This window comes from Lepidochelys kempii, chromosome 15 (assembly GCF_965140265.1).
Source record: "Lepidochelys kempii isolate rLepKem1 chromosome 15, rLepKem1.hap2, whole genome shotgun sequence".
NCBI classification, from domain to species: domain Eukaryota; kingdom Metazoa; phylum Chordata; order Testudines; family Cheloniidae; genus Lepidochelys; species Lepidochelys kempii.
Window position 1 is genome coordinate 25,634,439 of NC_133270.1, and position 27,611 is coordinate 25,662,049.

General features: G+C 46.4%; 1 protein-coding gene across 1 annotated transcript in view; it reads right to left on the reverse strand.

Moving 5' to 3' along the window:
- Positions 1-27,611, reverse strand: part of HIP1R (huntingtin interacting protein 1 related) — a 58,601-nt gene that overhangs the window by 21,905 nt on the left and 9,085 nt on the right. Inside the window, exons 2-10 of the mRNA XM_073313582.1 lie at positions 9,819-9,882; positions 8,929-9,071; positions 7,068-7,124; positions 6,138-6,218; positions 5,817-5,893; positions 4,099-4,160; positions 2,226-2,366; positions 220-277; positions 33-108 (exon numbers count right to left, since the gene is read on the reverse strand). Coding sequence (XP_073169683.1) covers positions 33-108; positions 220-277; positions 2,226-2,366; positions 4,099-4,160; positions 5,817-5,893; positions 6,138-6,218; positions 7,068-7,124; positions 8,929-9,071; positions 9,819-9,882 — 759 coding nt within the window. The remainder of the gene's footprint in view (positions 1-32; positions 109-219; positions 278-2,225; positions 2,367-4,098; positions 4,161-5,816; positions 5,894-6,137; positions 6,219-7,067; positions 7,125-8,928; positions 9,072-9,818; positions 9,883-27,611) is intronic.

The following is a 27,611-nucleotide window of genomic DNA, read 5'->3' on the forward strand; positions in this document are numbered from 1 at the left end:
CATCAGCACGCAGTAAGGAAAGTGGATGGTACCTCTGGCAGCCTGGGGATCTGGATGAGCCGCTTGAAGTACAACATGTCTGAAGCCCTTTTAAAGAAGTTTTTGAGGCTAGAGAGAAGAAAACGGAAATCATTAAAATGGGAGTAGTGGGAGCCTTGGTGAATGGAGCATTCGGAACAGCTGCGAGTCACTACCCCGCACTAACGCGCCCTTCGTTACCTGCGGAACTGCTCATGGAACCGGTCTCGGTGACCTTGCAGTGTATCAGCTGGCAGACCTAGAACAGTCGAGGAGATAAAGGAATTACCAGCCCAGCCTGATAAACACAGCAGGTGCTAAGGCGGTGCACAGAGCACAGTACCACCCAGTGCTTCAGCTGGGAAAGGATCTTTCCATACACCTGATCCAGCTAGCTGGAAGAAACTGCCCATGAAACACTGGGTGAGAAAGAGACCTCTGAACACTCCGGAGAAAATGTACTAAAATGTGATCTGACCCTAAACTACTTTTAAAAAAAAATCCAGGTAGGCTCAAGGTGCTAAAGCCAGTCCCCAGAAGTTTTCACGTTTGGAGATGCAGTTTAGTTACTGGTGCCTCAATGGGAATCCAACCTATTGCCTGTCAGATGAAAGTGATACAGGAATTCTACTGTGTTCTACCCCAGCTGTGGCTGCAGCTGCTGCTATATCTCTTTTACGTCTCATGGGGCACTGGAAGGCTTAGCTAGTGAGTGCTTGTGAATCATTTTGCGCTATTCAGGGGGAAGTTACTCTCAGAGTCCAAAGTGTTCAAGAAATGTACATTTCATTAAGTTTGTCCATAAAAGCTTGGCCTGGAAATTGGGAATGCAGGGTGGGAGACGGCCATTTGTGTTTCAGCCAAGCTTGGTTTGATCTTTTAATCCAAGTGGGAAGCATAATGCTGAAAGGAGACGGGGCTTTGACCCTCTCATTTCCTGGGAATGTGGAGTACTCAGGTTCCCAACCTCCAGGTGAAATCAAACCCTTCCTCGCGGCTCCCTGGAGAACCAGTAACAAAGCATGTACTGCAAACAAGGGAAGTAGTCAAAAAGTCAGCAATGGAAACAAGTGGACTATAGTCCACAATCAGAGCGCATACTTTATAAACCTTCCGTACACACAGACAAGCCTGATAGTGTTACTGAGCTGCAGGGATATGAAAACTGAAAGCTGATTGCAGGGGAAGGTGCTCTGGGATTAAAGTGTATCTTTACAGTGGGGGAAGGGCCTTTAAAAGGCATCAGAAACCCAGGCATAGGAATTACTGCTCAGCTCAGCACTGTCACATGCAGATCCCTGCTTTAACTCTTCCAGCAAGAGGAAAGTGAAGCTTGACCCCTGAAATCAAGCAAATGGCCTCAGGTGAGAGACCATCATGAAGGGAGACGTTTGCAAAATGCACCATGGGGCACCATGCACATGGCTCACATTAGTTATCTTAAGCCAACACTTGGGGTTTAATAGTGTAGCTGGCACCAAGACACGGGGATAAAAGGATAGATTAATGGCTCATGTAAGGAATTGTATATTAGCAATCACCTACCAACACTCAGTGACAACCAGCAGCATGCACGGACCGGAGTCCGCTCCAACCTAGCACCATTTTTAAATGCAGCCATTGCTAGAAGTGCCTGTCCCCACCAGCCAGAAAATTCATGCGAGAGCCCTGCTAACACCTTGGCTGTCAGCCAGCCTGGGTCTGGTCTCACAATGGACAGGCCCTGAAACAACTGGATATTGAAAGAACAGATTCATAGATTCCAAGAGCAGAAGGGACCGTTAGCTCACCTAGTCTGACCTCCACAGAATTGCACCCAGTTACCCATGTCCTCTGCTTACACAGCCGCATGGCTCCCCTGTCCCGTGGGTAGTGCACTGAATTAGATATTAAGCCACACAGTGTCCGGCACAGTCAGAAAGCCTGGGGCGGAGGAGGGAGCAGGGGCCTGAAAGTGTTTATCACTGTCGTGAGGTGAAGGGTGCCAAGCTACTGAAGACATTTCAGTGCCACAGATAAAGCCAGCTCAGTGGTATAAACAGGAAGTTGTTGCAGGTTGGCACCTGCTAATGGCTTTAACCCGGCACCCAGGGAAGCTGAACTGCCGCAGGTGCAGTGGTGGCTGCAAGTGGCAGACGCGACCGTGAGTTCAGACGCCAGAGGGGCAGAGCTTCAAGAAATCACATGCGGGGGGGGGGGTGACTCACATGCGTGGAGCTTGAACATTAACTGGACAGTGTAGTGATAGAGGTGGCTGCAGTCCTGGATCACCTGGATGAGAGGAGCCAGCCTGCACTGAACAGACGACATCTGAGACACAGCCATGGCGGTGTTGAGCTGTCTGAGAACTGCAGGAGGAAACGGGGTTAGGACTCTGCAAGGGTTTCATCTGGTAAGAGGTGCAGTTAAATACAGGCTGCCCGGGGGCATGTTCAGGTAGGATGGAAGGGTCTCACTGACAGGCTGCTCCCAAGAGAGGAAGAACGGCCTCCTGGGACACAGGAGATCTGGCTTCTAATACTGGGCCGATCACAGACAACTCCTGCCTGCGTCTATCTACTGCTACTGGGCAGAATCGGGACCAGAGGGCGAGACCTGCACAAATGAAGTCTTTACCCAGTGTCAGGTTACAGTGAGACAAGTTAAAAGCCAGTTCAGTGCAGCTGGGGTGGCTAACGAGATCTTGGATCAGATAGGTACAGACTTGGTTTCATTCTGGGGAAGCAGCATACGGGAACCCTGACTGAGCCTGCAGCTGGAGCCCTACTGTCTTTGTTTACTTAACTTCCATTGGGTGGAGTGGAGCGTGCTACCGGGATTACAAAGCTTTATAATTAACTACGAAGTCCATGTCTCTACCTACCACAAGTGGAATGAACTCTTGGTTCACATGCAAGGCCAGTGCAGCTAAACTACACCAGTGGGGCAAAGCAGCCGCCCTCCTTGTGATCAGAACTTTCAGAGTTCTTCCTGCTAGTCAGAGTCACTTATGAACTACCTGGGTTCTCTCCAGGGGCTGGCTGGCACCGAGCACTTGAGGTTAAAGAGACTGAGACCGAGATGGGCGGAACTTCCCTAGCTTTTATTCTCAATGTAAGACACCTGTTCTGTCACACACTGATCCACCTGCTCAGATATCTCGCCTCAAGCAGCAGCCAATACTTGATGCTACAAAAGGAAGAGGGGGCAGGTAAGCAATTGTGAAGGGTGATGACGACAAAGGGGGTATAAGATTCCCTCCTGCTCCATGCTGGAATTGTCTCACGCCCTGACCATGAAACTGGATTGCCATTATTGTCGATTTTGTAACTCCATGTCATCAATGGTCAGAAAATTATTCATTTCTTTTACAGAATATTCAACTTCCACCTCCTCTGTGTTCAGATTCAAGTATTTGTGACTATAAAATGGCAGTTTTAATCCCCCCCCAGCCATCTTGGAGGAGACAGTAAGAGAATCAAGTGTTTTAGTCACTCGGGAAGTGAAGACCATTAGAATATATTACGTTTCCTGCCCCCTCTCCAGCTGCATGTTCCTGGCTGGTTAAAAAAATAAAAAACAAAAATTTTAAATCATCAAAAATTCTTTCAGAATGAGACTAGTCAAGTAACTAAAAGCAGCCTTGCTGTTTCCACAGGCCGAGTCCTTCAGCTTTCAAAGAGGACATTTCAGAAAGGGAAATGAATATTTAAAAAGAATACATTACTGACTGCAGTCTCCGGTTTATGGGAATAAAAGCCTTGTGTAATGCATGTAATTAACATCTCTGTATCAATGAGCAATAAAAATACATCCTTTCCCAGCACTACTGCACATGGTTTGTGATCGTTCAGAGCCAATATGGGTTTGCTACAAGCAGTCAGATTGTTAAATATCTTCCCCAAATTAGCCTGTTTAGACAGCTGTGGTTATAAGCAAACAAAGCTGAAAGACTACTTTAAAAACCTGTGCATCTCATTATTAGATGAGGAAAGACTAGATTTTAACTAGATTACTGACTGAGATGAGAACCTAACATCTATCAGCCTGGGGCCTGGAGAAAATACCCCAAACAGTAGGGGACGGCTTCACATTGCTTACCTGACTCTGTGAGTCTGAGTTCACAGTCCATGTAATCAAACATCTCGACTGTGAGCTGAAAGCTGAAAAAACAAAATCCCCCCCATCATGTTACACGAAGAGCAAGGTCAGGATCAACATAGAAACCCTTATTTAAAAAGATGCTGATGTACTGTACAGCACAGTATTGTAAGACACCTTCACAACACTGTCAGCTGCACTGTTCAGACCACAGCTCCAGTCATTTATTTTTACCATCGGCACACGGTGGCAGGGGTAGCAAGCAGGCTATAAATACAAACCTAACTGCCACTCAGCAAGTGAGAGGATTACTACAGTACTAGATATACCCTTGGTAATACTGCAGTAACAGTGCAAAGCAATATACTTGCATTGGGTTCCCACTGTGTGTGGGGGCCATGACTGTAGGGTGCTGTCTTATGTTTAGTACTGCAGTTTTGTCATTGCATTCCTGCAGTGCTTACACACAAAACTTTCTTCCTCCCTCATCCCTGGAGGAGCAGTTATTACTATGGCACTGGGTGCCCTTTCGTCAAAAAATACTAAAGCACTCTACAGTAAAGGCTATCAACCACGGTGGTAACGCAGCGGAAGGTGCATGTTTGGGGCCAGGACCATAGAACGTTGTCATCTCTTTCCCCCAGCATCGGTGCACAGTCCTGTTCTATTATCACCTTTAGACATTGCCATTAGGACCCAAGACGCTGCAGAGCGCCAACAGGTCCACAGAGGGAGAAGCAGATTCTCCCCCCTTACCCCATCCTGCTTGTGGATTGGACTATCAGACCCCCTGCTATGCAACAGGGTCAGCTCCCTCCTTACAGTATGCAAGTCACTTTCTGAGGGTTCCCAAACAGAATGGGATGAGGTTGGGAGTGGAGCCACTGGGCTATTTTTCGTTGCATTCTGGTGCACTCAGAATAAGAGAAAGTCAGCCATTGACCCCTAGGGACTTCTGGGAAGCAGCTATCTGGGCATTCTTACCATGGGGTCCTGGCTGCCATCTCCTTAACAGATGGACTTTGGTATCGGGATCACAGAAGTCAGAGGTAGATAGATGGAATGTCCCTATTGGGCCATCTAGGCAAACCCTCCCAACCCAGCTTGTTCCTGACAGGGTTTTCTCCACAGCTCTGTCCAGTCTTAAGAGCCAAGGAAAGGGGCTTCCACCACCTCCCTTTGGAAAGAATCTAACAGATCTGACTGTTTCCTGATGTGCTGCGAAGGTGACAGAACTTTGGGGCCCGCTTTTCAGAGGTGTCGAACACCCAGGACTCCAATGAGAGCTGCAGGTACTCGGGTCCTCTGAAAATCAGGCCTTTGCTTATTTGCACTTTGGCCCATGGCTGGAAGGGTCGGCTGATGTGGTTACAGGCTGAAGTTCCCTGCAGGAGGAGTATCATCAGCGTGCACTTACCTTTACACTCAGCACCATCTTGCCACTTATAAACGATAAACAACAGTCTCACCCACAGCTCACGCAGCACTCCGCAAAGGTGCTTCTGTGCAAAGACGCTGTTTGCCTCACTCAGATTTATGATGCATTTTGTGGCTATATTAATCTAATAAAATAAGCTGGCCTCTGTCTCCCACACAGAGCACCGTGAACTTTAATGTGGGGTACTTCATTAGCAGGATGCACCATTTACATTAATGGTGCTCAGGACAAAGAGAGTCATGCTTTGTAGAAGGTTTTAAATACCTAAAAGGAAACTTACATGTTATTCACATCTGTCCCAGCAGCCTTTTCTAGCACCTCATCCGTCACTTCTAGGCCTGGGGGAAAGTCACGATGCTTCAAAAAGAAAAGTCTTCATGAATTCAGTAGCATTTTTTTATGGCAGGTCCCACACCTCCACTCCAGACACATAGGTACATTTCAGGCTAAGATCCCTGCTGAATCATGGCTCTTCCTAATCTAATATTCACACCCGCTCTCAGAACAGTGTGAATTCAACAAATAAGAGAAAAAGAACAACAGCTTGTAGCAAAAATCTGTCAAAATTTCAGAGGGGGGGTAGGGGGGAAGATGGAATTACCTTTAGGTGAAAGGATATCTTGGTGAGTAGAAGTTTGGTATAAATATTCACAAGCTGCCCATATCTGTCGTGCAAGTGCCCCTGCCAAGGAATATCAGGGAAACGTTACAAAACTTCTGGGTGACACTAAACATTCATCTTCCCACCCAGCTGAACAGGACCCAGCCATCAAAGAGAGGAGTGTCTCCAAACTCTGGCCCAGACTTTCCCTTGGTATAAGTAGGCACAGCTCCACTAAAGTCAAAGGAGTGCCACTGATTTCTGCCACCCGAGGATCTGGCCTCCAAAGGACCAGGAAGAAAAATGTAATTGTGGGCATAGTAGGGTGGGACCTCACACGCCTCTAAATACAGCTCTCATTCACAAACACAGAACCACATTGCTAGTCCCATCAGGAAGAAGAAATCGCTGGCTCAGTTCCAAAGGGTAAATCACTTCCAGTCCCCTGACGAAGGTGGAAAAGACTTTCCTTTTATTCATGATCCAAACACGAGAAGAATATGGACAAATTCCAGTTTAGGCTATAAATGTAATTGCCTATCTACCCTCTCCCATCCCCTCCTACCCCCCTTTGCAGTGTCAGTTAGATGCAACAGTCTCTCCCACCTCCTGTCCTAAACTCCCCTAGAGTTGCTGTGTAACACAAAGCTCCTGCGCTCCATTCACTCAAGATGGCCACACTTCAACAGATCCTTGCTACTTAGGGATTACAGCTGGGCGTTAAGGTGATGGTTAATGATTTCCATAGTATCCAACTACCACCCAAAAGCCTTCTTATCATAACACAGAAACCTTCAACACCCCACTCAGAAACAAAGCATTCACCAACAAACACCCTCCCGCCCTGCACTTCACCAAAGGCCTGACAGCTCTACCCCCGTTTCAATGCAAGGCTTTCAGTGGCCAGCACAGTCCATTGCTGAAACTCACCCACAGGTCTCCTGTCTCTCGGATATTACTCCGATATCTTTGACAGTCTTGAAGAACCTGGGGGAAAAGGCAGAGGGATCAGATATGCAACCTGTGTGCTTAAGAGTATGGGGGCGGGGGAAAAAAGAGGATCAAGACAAGCCTGACCTGAACTGCCCCACCCAAGCTTCAGTCTACAACCCCGTCTGTTGCACCGTACATATCTGGATTTGTCAGTTCCCCCTTTACTGACCTATTGCAAGGAAGCAACACAAGGAAATTCCAAGGGGAAATTTTAACTGGTTCAAAGTGGCAACAAGATTTTTGAATGGAGGGATTGATCTAATGGTTCCTGGTACTCTAGCAGAAACCAGAAATGGATCCCATTTGTCCACAGAAGGTGGAGACTGAGCTGAAGTTTCAGTCTAAAAACAATGGGGCTGTTCAAGAAGAGATGTGTACATTCTTAAAGGACGTGTTAGAACAGAGCACTTTAAACACAATGTTGCATTTTGGGAAGCAGATCTAGTAGTTTCAGAGTAACAGCCATGTTAGTCTGTATTCGCAAAAAGAAAAGGAGTACTTGTGGCACCTTAGAGACTAACCAATTTATTTGAGCATAAGCTTAAGTAATTAGAGTAGGGAACTAGGAGTCAGGAGACCAGGTGTTAGTCCCCCTTCTGCTTCTGTGACTTTGGGCCAGTCACAAACTCACTGTGACTCAGTTTTCCCAACTATGAGGCAAGAAAAATGACACCCACTTTCAAGAAGTGCTTTGAAATCTACAGGTTAAAAGCACTAGGCAAGTGCCTATGTATAATCATTAAGTTGGGTGACTGCTTTACTCAGTATTTACTAAATTGAATGTAGTGAAAATTAACATTTTTGGAAGCTTCACTAAATTGTTATCTAGCTAAGGCTTTTCCTAGGTGCCTTTCACCTTGGTATCCAAGTGCTGAGCTAGTGATCTATGTATTTAAAACCCAAAGCTCGACTCTCTCTCAACACAATCAGCCTAACACTAATGTCTGTATCAGCCTCTGTGGTTAGTCTACAAGCTGACAGGAAGAAGCCTCCCCGAGCTCACTGCTGTGTCCCAAACCCCTTGCATTAAACGTTAAAAACAGAGGGGTGGTACTGGAACAGGAGACCCCAGTAAGGCCCTCGGCATTCACAGATGGCACAGCTGATCGCAGCCAGGCCTCGCCAGTGAATTGTAGCCTTGTATTCGCTGGAGGGCCAGGCGCCGATCTCCAGGAAGCGGCGCATGGAGCAGCGAGGGAGGAGAGCTCTGGAATATATGTGAGGTGAACATTAATGATCCTCACTGGAGGAGTGTGTTAATACACAGCAGAGGAAATGAAGGGAGTTCAGCAGCAGAAACACACCAGTAAATGCTGCAGCCCACGAAGGCTTCCTTAAGCACGGAAGACCTTGCACCTGCTGCCCAGATCGTAAAATGTTGCTGGGCCAGCCAGACACACTTTCTCCTATTCCGATACCTCTCTTCCCTCTGACTTTTTAAATGCCTCTCCAGGATCTTTCCACCAGGTTGGTGAAGTTGGGGAAGTATTTCCCTCCCATCAGCAAGCAAGAGGCAGCAGAGAGCAGCGGTCACCCTCTCCTACATGCTCAGAGTCTACCCTACAGCCCCACCAACTGGGAGCCAAGAGTCCTGGGTTCTACTACTGGATCTCCCACTGACTTGCCACGTGCCCTCAGGCAAGTCACTTCATCTTTCTGTGCCTCAGTTTCCCTCTCTGCCAGATGGGGAACAGGAAGCGGGAGCCTCCTTTATGACGGGCTTTGAAAGCTACGGATGAGACACACTCTATGAATGCACAGTACACGATTATTAAGCGGAAGGGAAGGAGCTACTTACATTGGGATGGCCATCTCTCAGGACTTTGTGCATAACATGGCAGAACTTCCAGCTGAGGATGGAGCTGCTGGGCAGGGGGAGGCCAATAGCGTAGGACCAGAAAGTAAATGCTCCTTTCTCATGGTGAGTTCCCAAGATAATTCCTTTCCAGACGTCAAGGCTAATTGAACAGCTAGAAACTCACGGCAGCCATTCCAATCTGACACGCTCATTATCTGTGTTTTCTTTATTGCAATCAGCTTCTCATTACGACTCTCGCCTCATCAAAAGAGTCAGGGTTCGGGTGACTAATCACCAATTTATGTTACATTTACTTTTTACAAAAGGCCTCAAGCTGGACTCTGGTGTGACGGCACACCAAAATGATGGCCTGGGAATGGACTGTGTTGCCAGCAGTGGGACATCCAAGTACAGCCCCATGTCCCTGCAAGCAACGGAAAGAGCAGAACTGCCTCACCCCACTTTGTACCCAGCTCCTGCTCTTTGTCAGCAAGTGTTTGAAAATTATTTTGTGTTATGTTTCTCCTGGTGCTGCACATTTACTGATCGCAGCAAAGACACTGGAACATACAACACGCCATCCCACATCAAACCAGTGGTCTGTCAAGTCCAGTGTCCTACCCCCAGCTGCAACCTATGACTCAAAGGAAGGCAAATCTCCTCCCCACCTGCCCCACTCCCCAAAATACCCCATTATCTATTGGCAAATTCCTTTCTGATCTCCGGGGCAATTAAAAGAAAGACACCCTGAAGTATGAGATCTCATTGAGAATTGTGTGATGATGTGTAGGGAAATCTGACCATGAGATTACAAAGCTCCTTTTGAAACCTGGCCACAGTACTGGGCTATGAGAAGCAGGGGTCACCGTCATTGCAAAGGAAAAGGATACTGCGGACATGTTTCTCTTTCACAGGCGCTTCTTGTGTATTGATGGCTTTGCTAATGCTCATAGCCTGTGCGGGGAGAAAAGAGGAGATGTCAGAGGCAGAATCAGCACAATCCTTTACTGCCAAACATTGTTAGTCCATAAAAAACTCAGGCACCAGGTCTGTTTCTGGATCCTTCTTGTCATTCAGTAGGCACTGCCTGGCCATATGGAGCATTTGATAATGCTCTCAGTTTATACAGCCTGCATTCCAACTATTCAGCCTTAGACTATCTCTGAGCAAGGAGTATCCTCACCCCACTGTACAGATGGAGAGATGGAAGGTCAGAGCAGGCAAGTGACTTGTCCGAAGGCCCAGGCCATGTTAAGTGATAGAGCCAGGATTAGAACTCAGCAGCTCCCGGCTCCCAACCCAGTGCTCAGACTCCTGTATGGTCTCACGTTTAATGAGTTCCTTGGTTACAGTCTGAAAAGCTAGTCTCTCAAACCTGAAGCCCAAGACGCCTCATGCCTTGACATCCAAGCACTAAGTTCTCAGTGTTCCCTTTATCAATGACTTGATGTCAAGAATTGCTCAGGACATCTATCAAATGATTTCTTTTGTACCTGCTAGCAATACAGCCTTGTCTTTGTATCTGACAACCATCTTAAGTCTTGCCTTGTACATCACCGACCAGAGAGATTCTAGCTTTTGAATTTGGGAGTCAAGTTGACGAGAGCAACCATGGCTGCTATGATCATAGTAAATACACAGACTGCATTTTCTCAGCAATAACTCAGAGAGGTGTCTACAGAGCAAACACGCATAACAGCAAAATGCCAATTTCAGAGCTGTTTATCTAACCATAACAAGCCTTTGAAATGTTTATTTCTTTTCACACAGTAGGTGATATTTTATTGGATCACCTTCTGTTGGTGAAAGAGACAAGCTTTCGAGCTACACAAAGCTCTTCTTTTCACAGCTTTGATGGCATTTGCCTTTATGTCTCCTTAAATCAATCTCTCGTCAGACCTCCTTTTGTAGTTTGAACTCCTAAAATTTAGAAAAGAGGCCACAAATAAATATGGGATTAGCCTCTGTCACACCCATTCAAAAGAACTCAAAGTACAGGGCAACATGATGAAAGTAGCAGCAAAATGCTATGAGAGTGATGCTGATTGCAATCTTTATTAGGTGGATAAACTACACCTTTAGGGTCTAAACACTTTCATCATGCCCCAATCTAAATCACACAGTTCTACTCTGAAGACTGACCCTATAAACAATGCCATCCATTTGCACTGGGTCTCAGTGACTCCAAATCAAGATATACTCAGTCTACAACTAAAGATTTTCCCCCCCTAATTCCTAGTCCTGCAACTCATCCACGGGTCCGAGCATGCAACCCGGGGTTTCTTCCTTCTTGCATGACCAATAAAAGGGTCAGCAGGCTGAATTCCAGCCTCAACCATATCTGTGTCCACATTGTCTTCAGTGGATTTGTATAGGTGTAACCGCCCAACCCTGTAATTAGATCTTGGTGAACAATCTTCCCAATGGTGCATATACCAGAACAGACTCCTGCTCTCTCTCAATGCTACATTAACTTTGCAGGGCTAACAGAGGTAAAGCCTTGTTATACCATCCACAGTATGCAGACAGGATACTGAAGACTCACCAGGAGTAGGCTTGGTGAATATTAAGATGCCAATTTTACATTGTCAGGGGAGAGTTGCAGTTTAAATGCATTATGATCCTAAGGGGCGGATCACATAAAGAACAAGCTTTCTAGTCATAAATAGAGCAGCAATCAAACGGCCAGATTGAAAACATTCCTGTAACTTTGATTCTTATCAGAGTTTCCTCCTGTTTACTCTGGGAGTTTCTGCCTGTTGCCTCAGAGCTTCAACACAACAGTAAATGCTAGGCTGTGGTTTTGCACCACGGATGGATTTTCAGGAAAGGAGGTGCATTGATCTAGCGTCAAGACACCTACAACTTGAGCTAGGATCCCAAAATGAGAGAGTGGCATCTCAACACACACTGCATTCTCCAGCCCTTTGCCCTGCAAAGGCAAAAGGTTATTTTGTGTCTGGGGAAGAAGGAATGTGAATGGGCAATCTGGCTAACAAGATGAAGAGGTGAAACACTTGTCAGGAGAAGCATCAGATGCACCATCCACTGCAAAGCCTGAAACACTCAGCATAGCTTTGAGAAATCTAGTCAAAGCCAAGGCTCAGTCCAGTGCCCCACTCACAACCCCACCCCCTGAACAGCATTTCTTGAGCTATTTAGTTTGGTCCTAAACCCTATTTCTCAGCCTCCCAACGTTAAACATTTCAATGTGCTGCAGATTTGGGGGCTGACAAGATATAAGTGCGGGAAGAGCAGCTCTACAGGCTTCACCGCAATATCCCACCAACTGGATTCTCTCCCGCCCTGGAGAGACCGAACGGGGGCAGCCTCTGTGTCTCTAGGCTCTGCTGAAATGGACAACAAGAACTTTTGTTTGTGTGAACTGGGGCAATGACTTCTAGGACATGGAGAGACACCTGATAAGATCTGTCCTTGTTAACTGGCTTCTAGCCTTAGGCCATGTCTTCCCTCAGAGTTCAGTCAGGTGATCTGTGCTCAAGTCTAGCCTGGGTGCGAGTGGCCACGCTGCCAACCAGACTCGAATTACTGTGTCCACACTGGCATTGCGCTCACTGTGCAAGGCCCTAGGATTTCTGGGGTCAGAGCTCATGGTTCTTAGCACTGTAGTAAGGTGGGTAGCTCTGTGATTCTTTCCCAGCGACTTGTGGGAGAACGTGTCTATCTTTCTGGGCACACGGGGTGGGGAGGTGAACTGCGGGAAGGCACTGGAGGAATATCAGCTCTCAAATGGGTTAGCCTGTGTCCTCACCACAGAGCTGTCAGATTACCAGCTCAAGTGTAACCAGCATTTGAGTGTTAGCCTATAATCCAGGGCAGGCGAGCTAGTCTGGTTCAAAAGGACCACCAGACTCAGGTAAGAGAGCATTATGTGTGAACAGGAGCGGGGCTAGGGGTTAATAACCAAGGAAAAGTCCAAATTAACTCTGCAGTGAAGACAACCTTTAAGTTTCTCACATCAGTGTTGTAAGAGAAAGGCTGCTCTAAGAGTCCTAAAACCACACTCCAAGCCTACACAAACACACCCTCCCTGCCCCCAACACACACAGCCCTACCTCCCTGCCCCCGACACACACACCGCCTCTTACTTGTAATGGGGGCTGGGAGAATGCACTGAGAGAGGAGAGTAGCCCTGCTACAACACATAGAAACACTCGATCTCTAAAGTGGCCATTACATGATGCAGAAAGGAGAACCAGAAAACCACAGGACAAATGTGATACATTGAGAGGTGGCACGTGACCTTACTGCTCAGCTAGAGAGATGAGACCCTTCGCATCTCTACAGAGGGAGATGTGCAACAGACATGGGTCACACACCCCCTCTGGATGGAGGAAACTCACCCCATGCTTTCCCACAACAGTTCACATCCCAGAAGAACCTCAGTCATGTGATGGGTGCCATATTGGCCAACCCTGGGAACTGAAGCAGGGAACTCCAGAGCTAAAAGCATGAGTCTACAGCTCGAGGTAAAAAACAGACCTTCAAGCCAAGTGCTATAACAGACCTGTATCCCCTGTGGAGGGGGCACAGAGGGCGGAGAAGTACACACACAGACCCTGACTAGCGGGTTAAACAAGCTTAGTTAAAAACCCCAAATATGGGCCAGCTTCCCCAAAAGGCTGCAGAACCCAAGAGAAGATTCAAGTTGACTGTTCGGATGCTTTTAGAGGCTTGCTAATACTAATCTTTGTATGTCCCTCACAGGGCACACAATTTCCTCCCAGGGGGAACAGAATTCATCTCCAAAGCTGGCTCTACCTGTAAGTCTGTGACGTTATATTCCGCACCCCGTACGGTTGGATCTGCACGTTTGAGGGTCTCCAGGAAACATATGGTGTTTGAAGTTATTATTGTCCCACAGCTCCCACCATGCAGAGTCCTCATTCAATTTCTACATGCCTGACCTCATTTCATACAGAAGTCTATTGTGCCATCAATTCATTTACATTTGAAGAACCAGTGCTGCAGCTGAACTGTATAAATAAATGAAGACATCGCTACTCAGAATGATATACTACTGGTTAATTGTTCCTCATGTTTAATGGTACAACAACCTGTAAGACTTCCATATACAATTAAAAAAAAATCCCTGGATGTTATGGTCATCCTAGACATCTCATTTGTACATATTCCATTTAGTGAAAACAGTTGTGCTTTGCTTTGTCCGGTATCACTATGCACTACTCCATCCTGCCTGTGAAACCTGGATTATAAAACGTTTCAGAGTAGCAGCCGTGTTAGTCTGTATTCGCAAAAAGAAAAGGAGGACTAAGAGTAGTCTCTAAGATGCCACAAGTACTTCTTTTCTTTCTTGATTATAAAATGCTCTTTGCTAATGACTGAGAAACCCAGCCTCTGATCTTTCAAACACGCACTATACAACGCAACCAGTGAGTTGAAGGGCTGCTCTACACTGAAAATTGACATGGACATAGGTATGACCCTCTCATCCCAGTGCCTTTAAGAGTACACATACCATAAGACAAGACAGTGAGAATCTCTCTGCTTACAGAGCACACACCAAAAAGGTATCCTTTTGAAGGAGAAAAGGTGGACCTCTGTTTATTTTTCTAGAAAAGAGGAAATCTCTCTCATATAAGTTTTTAATAGACACCAATTATCTTAGTATCTAGGGGCAGACCACAGCACAAAAAGGGATCAGAATGGATTCTGCTCGTCATCCTGGAGTTCAGCCAGTGAAACTGAGTTTGCCTCCTGCCCAGCTGTTTTGTTCTATTCAAGTTCTTGTGCTGTACCCATCACCACAGTATCTGGGCACGAGGGGGAAAGCTTTTGCAAAAGGGCAAGAAGCCGGATGGACTAGAGCTCATTCCAGTCTCCTGTCAGTATATAGATTCATAGACATTTAGGTCAGAAGGGACCATTATGATCATCTAGTCTGACCTCCTGCACAACGCAGGCCACAGAATTTCACCCACCACTCCTGCAAAAAACCTCACACCTATATCTGTGCTATTGAAGTCCTCAAAACCACAGGGTAGGATGCAGCACCAAGAACGCCTGGTCTGTGAACGTTTCATCCTGCTTCCTGCGTTCTCAATAAACACAGCTGTCTTAGTGGGTCATAGAGGTGACTCTGAGGCCTGTGGATTAGGCCCAGCAGCAAACAGTAGTAGTCAGTGGAGGGCACAGTGACAGGAGTGCTCAGGAGACGTGCAGCATGTGGCAGCCCAACATGGAGTTGTCGACTGGCAGGCCTAAGCAGAGTGAATTACAGTGTGTGTGTCCTGAGGCAGGGAAGGAATGGCTACTAGGGCAAGGGGAGTGGCCATATCTTCTGACCGTCTGAAGGTGGTGGAGGCCATTTGTCATTACAGGACAGGGCTACATTGCTATTGCTCTCTGGTTATCGAGGGGCACAGATGAATCCTCCACCACCTCAAGGCTGCAGACACTACTTCGACAAGCAGGCGGCAGATGCCTTCCCAGCACCCCTTCTGCATGCCCTGGGTTACACTCCATCCATCCAGCCACTTGTTTTCCCATCCATCTCTCTTGGAGAACACAGTGGGGTGTGCATACTCCACACCAGAGCAGGGAGACAAGGGGTTCAATTCCAGCAGGAAAGGCCAGGCTCCAAGGCCTGCCCACCTTAGAGAACCAAGAGGCAGGGAAGGGCCTTTCCCTCTCTACTCCCAGCCGAGGCTGAACAGCCTAAGGCCTGGACTCTGCTTGAGGACACCAGGCAGGTACTCCTCAGGGTCCTGGTGACAGTGGAGCCTGTAGCGTTGTCCAGCTACTCCCAGGAGTGGAGTGGGCCATGCAGGACTCCAGAGGTGAGAGCAAAGAGCAGCAGAGGGAGCCCAGAATGCAGTCAGGATGGACGTATGAGTCAAATGCCCCAGGCAGACATACTGGGACGTCTGATGTGGAAGGAAATATCAATTGTATAACCCAATCCTTCCACCACATTGACCAGAGTAATGAGCCAGCTCAGCAGATAGGCATGAGCCACAGTGTTTGGATCCAGATCAGAACTTCCCCAACTTTCGGGGGTTTCTGGATCTGAGGTTTTGGTTCAGCCCAATAGCGAAATGAGAGTCAACCACAAAGATCTGAATTTTACCGGAGTCCAGGGGCATTCGGGTCAGGGCCCGTCTCCAAGTTAAGTAGCTCACTAGGGAAGTGTCCAGATTGTCACAGGATTGTTCCATGTCAGGAGGAGGCCGCATCCCCCCTGCCCCCACAACTGATATAAAGGTGAGATGTGTTGCGTAAACAAGCTCATTTGACCACTGACTCCCCGCTTCTCTCCCATGTCCTCCTTCAGAACAGGACCATTAAAGGCTGCTGCTCAGCTCCTCCTTAGACAGGCACGCCCAGGACACAGACATTCATTAACTGATTTAGAAACAGAGAGGTTAGCAATGGGGCACTTAAAACCCAGCTGTCCAGGACTCCTAAGGAAGCACTTCAGCTAAGGATTCAACTTGGCTTGTTCAAGCCACCAAGGATATTTAATTTAATAGCTAATCTTCCTACTCAGCTTTAGGAAGGCAGACAGAGGGCCTCAACTGCAAAGATAGGTCCAGATTTGTATTGGAACCCACCCAAAAAGGGGAGGTGTCTGGCTGTGAAGGTGGGGAGGGAATGGGGCTGGCTCAGACCCAGCTCCAGAAGCCACGGCCCCTCTGGAGTTGAAGTTACTACACCTACTAAACTCAGCTCTTTGTCCAAGTGACAGGCTGAGGAAGAGAGTTCACTGGAGCATGACATGCCCTGCCTAGGCAGTCACCCATCTCCAGAACAGAAACACACGGCTGTGTGTTTAATGAGCAGATGCCAGTGCAAATACCACAGAGCCAGCCAGCAAGGAAACTTAACAGGGCAAGCTCAGAGTAGGCACTGAACAAAGCTCAGCTTCAGCATACATTACGCCTAGGTGGCACTCCCAGAGCCCCTGAGCGAAAGCTTTACACAACACATCTCAGTCCTGAGCATAGTGAGACTCTGTTACATTTCATAGGATGCTGGGGGGAAATCACAACTTCATGATAAGCATTTAATAGGTTACATGCTATTTATAATCATTTCTAAACTCATTGGCCCTTAAATGTCTGGCACACCTGGGGAGACCAACGCCTTGATTCATTCAATTATTGGCATTTCGGCCTGCAATGAGGCTTCATTACATTCTGCTCTGTCAAGCTCGCAAGTCTCACTTCTGTAGTGACAAACAGGGCTAGAATCTCCACCGGAGAGAGAGGCCTGGAAAAGAACTGGCCTTTATTGCAAGCACAGGAATTCAGTACTGAAACAGGGAGACTTTATAGAAACACTAGTAGAGAATCTCTTCAGTAGCACATTGGTTATCTATGACCCAGTCCAGAGTGGGATAACCATTTTAACATGGGTCTGGGTCAGAAGCTCCTTTGGGCAGGGACCAGTTTGTAAAGTGCCTAGCAAAATGGGCCCCAATCCTCACTGGAGACCCTGGGTGCTACTGCAGTAGAATAACTGCTTCTCTACAAAACCAACCCGTCCTATCCATCCCCGTGCAGGACTGTTGCTCAGAGAAAAGCTGCATGGCATGGCAGGAGTTAAACAGAGCACAAGCAAGCTACCTACCTTACTTCCCTCCACACCGGGCAAGGGAAGGTATCAAATTCATCTCACTCTCTCTCCCGTGACCTAGTTTCTATGCACACAACGAGTGACCAGCAAAATTAACAAGAGCTTGTTTTTAAAGGGAACAGGTGTGAATAATGGAAGGATCTATATATGAGAGGCTAGGGATGCACCAGGCTGTTGTATGCAGCAAGGAAGTTCTGGAAAAGTGTCAACCTGGTGATCAGAGCTGGAATGTCAGCATGTGAATGAGAACTTTATTTTTTGGTGGCTTTCCTCAAGCACCCTTTCTCTGGCAGGGATGTACAACTCAGGCTTTCACATGCATTCTGCAAAACTCCTCCTGAAGCTGGAGGCCAGGATATAATTCTCTGCCCAGACATTTGGGCAGAGAGAGAGAGAGAGAGAGAGAGAGAGAGGCTGCTTAGGAAATGCCATCTTTACCCCATCATGCAAGTGGTCCTCCTTTTAATTCATTCCCTGCTTCTCCCATGCTTCTGCCATCCATCATGCAGCTGTACATCTTAGACAATTGGCATTTAAAAGAAAAAAAAAAGATTTGCTTCCTATCGATCAGCACGTACATAATGCAGCCGTTTCATACACGTCTAGTTGTTCGCTTGGATCTGATGCTTACTGGACTCTACACCTGAAACTCCACTGTCGGGCAAAGGTTGGAGTTAAGATTTCCTCCATGATGGAGGAGAGGGTGAGTTCGCTTTCCTTGACCAGGGAAACGGCATCTTTCTTCTGCAGAATGGGACTCCTTTGCAGGTGTTAATTACAGAGCTATTAAAAGGCCTTTCTGAGTCGTGCATTGGGGATTGTAATACACTTTTCAGTTCCATCCCCCACTCCCTTTGGAGCACAGCAAAAATCCAGTGGACGGTCACATCTAGAAAAAACTGATGTAAATAAGCAGCTTCTGTTTCAGCTACTAAAATGGGGAGATCTATACAGACCCAGATAAATGCCCAATGCCAATTAACGTCACATCATCTGTAGGCACTAATGGCAACACATTTTAACTTAGATCACTGCTGTCTTTGATTTGTCAGCATTAGCTTTGAGAAACTGCACTTCATCATCCATGTTTGCACTTAAAAATGGAACTGAGCGCAGTCAGGAGGTGCTGGTTTAAATGGGTAGTAAAGGGCGCTCAGCACCCTTCAGGATTAGGCCTTCAGCTAGGCTGTAGCTGAGTGCAAGAACCAGCTGCTGGTATTAAGTGGTTAATACTTTGACAGCACTTTGAAAACCAGTGGAGTAGCAACCGGCGCCTTCCTTCTACAATTTTAATTTGTGTACACACATGCGGACTTCTCTGATGCTAAAGATACCAACCCTCCGAGCAAGACTTTTTATGGTCTCCTACTTGCCTTAAGGCCCCTTCAGTGAGTTGTCTCACAGAGACACTGTACTGGCATCTGCCAGTTGCTTTGCTTTTCATAGCATCAAACAGTGTGCAAGCTTCAGGGATAACTTACCCCGGGTAGGGGTGTTGTGTCTGTTACCAAGCAATCTAATGACTTCTCTTCCTAACCAATGCCTCTGAAACAGTGTGGTGCATTACCCAGTCTTATTAATGCAGCTATAAAAAAAAAAACCCATTGAGGCTGACCCATTTTAGAAGGTCGTGTAAATTGTTTGGAGTTTCCGCCGCACTGTCTGACAAGCTGAGGACTCCATTACCAGCTTTGTTTGTTAGTTTTGGGTTTCTTTAGTAGAGCATTCCAGGGCCAAGGCCTTCTCCAGGGGGCAGAGACTGTCTATTGTTTCTTTCCCCTGTTTCAACAGCCCTGGAAGCGGACGTTCTCAGGTGCAGCACAGGAGCAGAGTAATACGGGCTCCGCTGACATGTATTCAGTCTCCACGATTGGCCCCTCCTCTACGGCTGCTGGCATAGCCTCCAATCAGTGTCAGCCCCCGTGGCAAGGACACCTGTTCATTTAGCACTTGTCAGGCTCATGCCTCCAGCTAGCAAAGGCTCTAGGAATCAGTCGGGAGCCTCCAGCTAGCAAAGGCTCTAGGAATTAGTCGGGAGCCTCCAGCTAGCAAAGGCTCTAGGAATTAGTCGGGAGCCTCCAGCTAGCAAAGGCTCTAGGAATTAGTCGCTTGGACATTAGATGTTTGTTCATTTCTGGGGTTCTGCCGGTGGCCATGTGGCAGAAACAGATGGGCAGCAGTTATTTCCAATAGGAACTGGTGAGGAGGAGAATGGCTCCAGTAGACATCTGAAGTAGTGGGTGCTGCGTCCAGCTGAGCAGGAGAGCACAGTTATTGAACACTGATAAATTAGGAGGAGGTGTAAAGTTACCGAAGTGAAGCAGTTGGAGAATTTAGAACAGAAGAACTATTCGCTCAGAGCCCATCCCCCTGAGTAAGATCCAGACCCCAATTCAGACTGTAGCAATGAATGAATGTAGGAATTAAACAGATTATACCTGATCAGTCTGCATGTGCATCCAAATGGGGAGGAGGTGTGATGTTTGGGATTGGTCTGGCTTCAGGAGTCAGGGGAACCCCAATGATATTAGGTTTAGGGAGGCCCTAAACTCAGTCTGCTCAAATAGTTGTTCCTTCATACAATGCAATGCTGCGGCTGTGACACAAAAAATAGGTCAGGAAGCCTGACTGTCCCTCTCGAATGTAGGCTAGAAGCATGAAAATAGACTTCCACAAATTTTAGCACTGGTGGCAGCCACCCTCATTATTGGAGGCCACTTGAATTAATCCCCGCTCCCCCAAACACAGGTAGATGCGGTGTCTGAGGCCCAGTGCGTGTGGTTATAGAAAGGTCTGTCAGGTTATTTGCTCAGCATGGAATTTACTTTTGCAGAAGATCTTAATTATTTGAGGCTCAGCAGTACAGTGCAGACACACTCAAGCCTGCGTGGCTGGAAGGATCTACTGTAGGGGCAGGTTATGGGCTTGGAGAGAAGAGATGCAGGATTTATTTTCAGTGTATTTAATGAAGTCCTGTGGGTTTAAACTGACATTTGGGCTGTAATTGTAGTAAAGTAGCTAAGCCAATAATTTGATCTAATCCTCTTAACCCCTAAAGTTGATCAGTCTGAAACGCATAGCAAAATGCACTCACAGGTACCTCACAGAGCTGCTAACCCAGGGCCTAATCTTTCACAGGGCTGAGCACCCTCAACCCCATTTCAGTCCTATCGGAACAGAGGGTGTTAGCACCTCGCAGTACATTGCAGGCTCAGGCCCCCTTAAACTCTAGCTCTTAGTATGGGGGTTTGCAAGTGACCAAATGTCACTGGGAATTAATTTTAGATACACCAACTGTCATGATCTGATTAAGGATGGTTTATTAATAAAAACAAGACTTACAATGCAGGATACAGACTGATGCAAGAAATCAGCAATTCCTATGCCAGCAGGAAGCAATGTTTCTGTGCTGATCAAACAGGCACTAAGGATTTTATTTTCATTCTTCCTAGGTTTATTCAGCCAGTAAAGTCTCATAATATCCACACAGGTGGTTTACCGTGTGCCTGGAGGAAGTGTGTTAGGAACCCTTCCAGATACAAGGAGACAGTGTAGCCTAGTGGATAGAGCATGGGACTGGGACTCAGGAAAATGAAGGTCTATGCCCAGCTTGGCCACTAGCCAGCTGGGTGACCCTGGGCAAGTTGCTTCCCTTCTCTGTGCCTTTATCTCCCCATCTGTAAAAATGGGATAATGGTACTGAGAACCTTTGTGATGTGCTTTAAGAGCCACTGAAAAGATCTAATTATTATTACAGTGTGCTGTAGTGTTCCCATGAGAACATGCCTGTCTTTTAGACCCAAGGGCTCAAGGTCTACCTGTTTTTCCACCTCCATAAAACCATCTCTGCAAGAGCCTGCTGTAGCCAGTCCCCGAAAGCTTACGCCCAAATAAATGTGTTAGTCTCTAAGGCAGGGGTGGGCAAACTTTTTGGCCCGAGGGCCACATTGGGGTTGCGAAACGATATGGCGGGCTGGGTAGGGAAGGCTGTGGGGAAGGACGCATCCAAACAGCTCTTCCCCAGTAACCAGTATTAGTTTGGTGGTGGTAGCGGCCAGTCCAAGGATAACGGGTGTAATATTTTGTACCTTGGGGAAGAGCTGTTTGGACGCGTCCTTCCCCCCAAAATACTTCCCAAAACCTTGCACCCCACTTCCTGGACAAGGTTTGGTAAAAAGCCTCACCAATTTGCCTAGGTGACTACAGACCCAAACCCTTGGATCTGAGAACAATGAAAAAGCATTCAGTGTTTTACAAGAAGACTTTTAATAAAAAATAGAAGTAAATAGAAATAAAGAAATCCCCCCTGTAAAATCAGGATGGTAGATATCTTACAGGGTAATTAGATTCAAAAACATAGAGAACCCCTCTAGGCAAAACCTTAAGTTACAAAAAAGATACACAGACAGAAATAGTTATTCTATTCAGCACAATTCTTTTCTCAGCCATTTAAAGAAATCATAATCTAACACATACCTAGCTAGATTACTTACTAAAAGTTCTAAGGCTCCATTCCTGGTCTATCCCTGGCAGAAACCAGCATACAGACAGACACAGACCCTTTGTTTCTCTCCCTCCTCCCAGCTTTTGAAAGTATCTTGTCTCCTCATTGGTCATTTTGGTCAGGTGCCAGTGAGGTTACCTTTAGCTTCTTAACCCTTTACAGGTGAGAGGAGCTTTCCCCTGGCCAGGAGGGATTTCAAAGGGGTTTACCCTTCCCTTTATATTTATGACAACCCTGCAATACTGAATAGAGAGGATGAGATCAGTTCTGTGTCTCATTGCACAATCATGTGACTCACTCCCATAAGTAGCCTCTTTGCTGAGAAGCCAAGCATTAGGAGAAAGTCAATGGGCCTATGCATGTATACAAACAAGAGAGCAGGATTTGAGCCCTTTATGATCCCATGGGCGGAGTTGTTGTGTTTTAATTTCTCTGGGGGATGGGAGCTTGCTTTTCAGTTCTCTTCCACTGAGAGTTGGCTCTGTGTCCCAGGCAGTCTTTCATAAGACTAGAGCATGATTATGATTTTTCTTTTTTTATTACTCAGAAGACTGAGCTCATTTCTAATTCTGTAAGTAAGGCTCAAAGTATTAGCACTGAAGAACTAGAGAAGCCTGTTTTAAGCAACAACTTTTAACAAGTGATTCTTAATAGAAGTTAGATCCTTTTGGATCTTAGTAATTTTGAGTAGAGGAAAGGTGATGTAAAAACGTCCTAGCCAGAAACGCCATTTCTTCTGCACTGATTGATGGAATCCATTCACTGACTTTTTGATATGAGAGTTTCATTTAGATGTAAGAATTCACATCACTAAATAAACCGGACATGGAAACACATCGATCACCCTCGCTATACGCTAAAGGCTTTCCCCTTTAGCCAAGAGTTCAAGAAAAATCACTTCTTTAGCTATTGCTAAAATCTAAGTCTCTCCCACATGCCAATGAAGGAAGACAGTGGTTCCACAGCTGGAGTCTAGTTCCAAATAATTATGCTCAGGTGCTGCAGGTAAGCCTAGGCCAGCACTGATCTACAATGCCTACTGATGGATGGCTATTCAGTGCTAATGTGGTTTTAATTTGGTGGGTCTCAATGCAGTTTCCAATGGACAGGTGTCCATGTCATAAATCACTGCCTCACTGACCACTAACTGGTATCTTTGCTGGCAGCGTGATGAGAGGGTAAGGATTAAACAGGCATGGAGACAGAGACTTAAACTCTCACTTCTGGGGGTGTTCACTTCAAGGAAGCTTGTACTGCCCATCCTATACCAGTTGTGTGGATAGTGTGTGTGATGCTGGCTGACCTGGTCATGCTAGAGTGTATTCGGGCCAATTCACTTATGTATTAGTATAGGTCAAAATGAGTGTAAATGTAAGAGTGTATTCAGGTGTTTAAGCTTCATGAAAACTAGTGGAATGTTACTTCTGTTGTTTTCACGTATCTGTTGCCATTATAATGTAATAGCTAACATTTCCATTGGAAATACCCCTGTAACTAAATAACTCATCAGACATCAAAGGTGACTTGGGGAAGGCTAATGAAGGACTTTATCAGAGAAGGTGCTAATTTCAAAGCAAACAGCCACTGTGTGTGGTGACCTGAGGTCAGAGACTCAAAGTGCATTCCTCACCCCTCATCATCAAAGAAAAAGCAAAACTGGGTAAAGAGACTGTCAGCTTATCTTCTGTGAGAAGATATAAATATGGATTCAAAGATCCTTTATCTCAGATTGTTTGGACTCTTACAGGGTAGTGGGCCAAATACAAAGCAGAGATCCCCAGAGACACCTCTGGGCACCTTGAAATTTTTCTTGGGAAACTGGCAGTTTATTACATCCCTGCCACCATTTGGACTTACAAACTGTGACTCACCTGTTAATATATTTTACCTGCTTTAACCTCTCAATAACTCTCATTTCCTTTTCTTAGCTGGTAAACCTATAGTTAACTATAGAATTGGCTGGCAATGTTGTCTTTGGTGTAAGATCTGGAATACCAATTTATCTGGGGTAACACTGGGAGAAACCTGATCTGGTGTGATTTTTGGTTTAAGTGATCATTATCACAAAATCCAGATTGTGTGGGTGGCAAGATAGGCTGGAGAGTCTAAGAGGACTGCCTGTGACTCCATGGTAAGACTGGAATAGTGATCCAGTTAGTTACTGGCTTGGTGAAATCCAGTTATAGAACATAACACCAGTTTGGGGTGTCTGCCCTGAGGTGGGCACTCAAAGTTGTGAGCTACTCCAGACAGCGTGACAGAGGGAACTTTGGTCACCAGGGCTATCAATTTCACAAGTTTTAAAGGTCTCAGAGTAACAGCTGCGTTAGTCTGTATTCACAAAAAGAAAAGGAGTACTTGTGGCACCTTAGGGGCTAAGCAATTTATTTGAGCATGAGCTTTCGTGAGCTACAGCTCACTTCTGTAGCTCACGAAAGCTCATGCTCAAATAAATTGGTTAGTCTCTAAGGTGCCACAAGTACTCCTTTTCTTTTTACAAGTTTTAAATTCACTCTCTTTTAAAAAGAAACTAAATAGAACAGTCCTGGGGTTGATAGTAAGGCTGCTTTACAACTAACGTGGAATGAAGCAGAGAAGAGCTCTGAGATGGATGTAATGCAGCAGTCTCTAGCCAGCATAGACAAGCAGGTCATTGTACACACCCTGTACACGTGCTAGGGCCGACACCTCTTTTGGTGACCAGCAGGTATTTGAGGGAGGGAGGAAGTTATGCCATTGTCTGCTCACAGTACAGCTACCTTTGGCCCTGGGAGTATATGGCGCCCAGGGCAATTCGCAAGGATGCGGATACATTTTTTAAAAAGGAACTCACTGAACCCTTCTAGTTACTCCCTAGCAAGGATGAGACTCCCATCCCACAAGCAGCTGTCATTGATGACACCATGTCCCTCTGGGACCTGCAACTCCATGACTAATAATGGACCATGGGCTGCTCTATTTACACCAAGGGAGGCAGGAGCTAGCCCCAGGGCTAGATTGGCAAATGTTGACCAGTGAGGAACTTCCCTTTTCCCCAGTTCAGTGAACTCATTCCTTTATTTATAGGCTTTAAACCAGGGAAGCTGCGTTCTCTGCTTCGATTCAAGACCTGAGCAACCACTCTTCTGTCTGTCCAGGAAGTCGCCCAGCCCTGATGAACATGTGAGGTATTGGCTCTGACCACAAGGCAATGAGACAGAGACTCATTCAAGCACTATTGACAAACAGTCATGCTGCCTCCACTAATTAAGGCACAGGGACACATGAGATGGCTCCAGCCCCAAAGGCAGTTGAGTAGGATTCCAGGTCATCTGGCTTCCTGCTTCCACTCTACGCTGTAGCAGGGATAACCAGAGATTGGCATTTAGTGCAACTTTGCAGCCAGGCTGGGGAAAGTGCCCCAAAGGGCAGTACTTGTGGCACCTTAGAGACTAACCAATTTATTTGAGCATGAGCTTTCGTGAGCTACAGCTCACTTCATCGGATGCATCCGATGAAGTGAGCTGTAACTCACGAAAGCTCATGCTCAAATAAATTGGTTAGTCTCTAAGGTGCCACAGGTACTCCTTTTCTTTTTGCGAATACAGACTAACAAGGCTGTTACTCTGAAACCAAAGGGCAGTGTGAGACCTCAGGGCCTGGGCATTAAGGACCTCTCCACACTTGAAACTTTACTGAAATAGCTATTCTGGAATAACGTCTTCCAAAGGAGACCCTGAATGCACACTCTTATTCCAGAGTAAGCGGGGTCATGGAGTCATTCCAGAACAGCTATCTTGGTAATTTCCAGTTGTAGATAAGCTCTAAGGAAAGCTGGCCAGAGAAGCCTCCTTGAGCCAGAACACAGGAAGCAGCTGTAGCAACGGTAGCCGCTTGTTCTTCCAGATGCATTGCCTTAGCAAGACTGTAACGGAAAGGGAGGTGATATTTACCAAGCTGGGCACTAGTCTGAATCAACTGAGGAGTTTATCCTGGCTTCTCAGATTACTCAGTCTAGAGATATGGGTGGAAGAGGATTTCATTTGGCGTTCTGATGTGTCAATCCTCTCTCCTTTTGACATGACATTACTAGGGAACCTCGCATTTCCCAGGCCATCGATTCCCTGCTTCAAAGTCCTCACTATATAGATTTTGATTTAAAGTTGAAGATAATTGAACTGCTTGTGATGAGGCCACACTGACAACTTGGGAACCTACTGTCCACAGAACTGGTAGAACATAGCGAGTAGCCACACAAACTACGCTACTCTCAACGTGCATCACCCTGGCTATGGGGAGACCACAGCAGTGAGAAGCAGAGTTCAGCTTCCAAAATCCACTCTGCCTTTGGTCTCTCTCTGCTGAGACCATGATGCTAACTGGGATGTGGACACCTGACTCTTGGGAACATAAACACGCAAACCTTCTTGATGCAACTCACTAAGAAGGTGTCAGACTATAGTGAGCTTCAGATTGTACTGAAAGAAAAGGAGGACTTGTGGCACCTTAGAGACTAACCAATTTATTTGAGCATGAGCTTTCGTGAGCTACAGCTCACTTCATCGGATGCTTCAGACCAAGGACCTGAGGGGAGAGGCTGTGTATTTTATTACTAATTCCCCGAGCCTTCCACTCTGTGGAGTGCTGTTGGCTTTTTTTTAAAACTTACTCATAAGAGGTACAAAAACTGAAGTCTATGTACAGAACTATAATGTCAATAGTGATCTATTATCCATGTGTTACATTTATTTTACAGTCACTCAGGCTTATAACCCAAGTTATAAAGGTCAAAGCTCTGAATCAATTAAGATGCTTTAGAGCAAGAGAAGAAATATTTGTAATTATTCAAGTGGACTGGAGACAAAAGCATTAAAAATGGAGGGCCAGACCCTCGGCTGGTAGAAAGAGGCAGTGTTGTTTTGTGGACAGAATACTGCACTGGGACTCAGGAGACCTGGGTTCTCTTCCCAGCTCTGCTATTGGGCTGCTAGTGACCTTGGGTACGACATGTCGCCTCTCCGTGCCTCAGTTTCCCATTTGTAAAATGGGGATGATACTGACCTCCTTTGTGAAGTGCTTTGAGATCTATGGCGGAAGCACACAATATAAAAGCTAGGAATTAGTATTATTAAATTGTCATTATTAAATTTAAATCTCAGTGTCTGATTTACCCCAGCTGTGGATCTCGCCCTCCAACTGCGCATGCCTGTCTATTTACTAATAATGCAGGGTCAGAGTTCTAGTCGCTTGTGTTCAGCCAAGATTCATCCTTCTGACTCTTCAGTCCCAGTTCTCCACTGGACGTAAATCATCAAATCTGGATGTACTGCCAATCCCCTTGTCAATGTCTAATTTCCATGGCAAGAGGCCATTACTCACTGAGCTGCCTTGGGAAAGTCAGACTACACAGGGATTGGAGGATGTCTTTGAAATAGGTCAGTTGGAATATCCACCTTGACGCATTCACACTCATGATCACCCAGTCCAAGGCTCACCCTTCATTTTTCCTGAGGATTGTGGTAAGGACTGGCAATTCCTAGACTGATCTTCATTGGAAAAACATCCCGAGGTCGATAGGTGT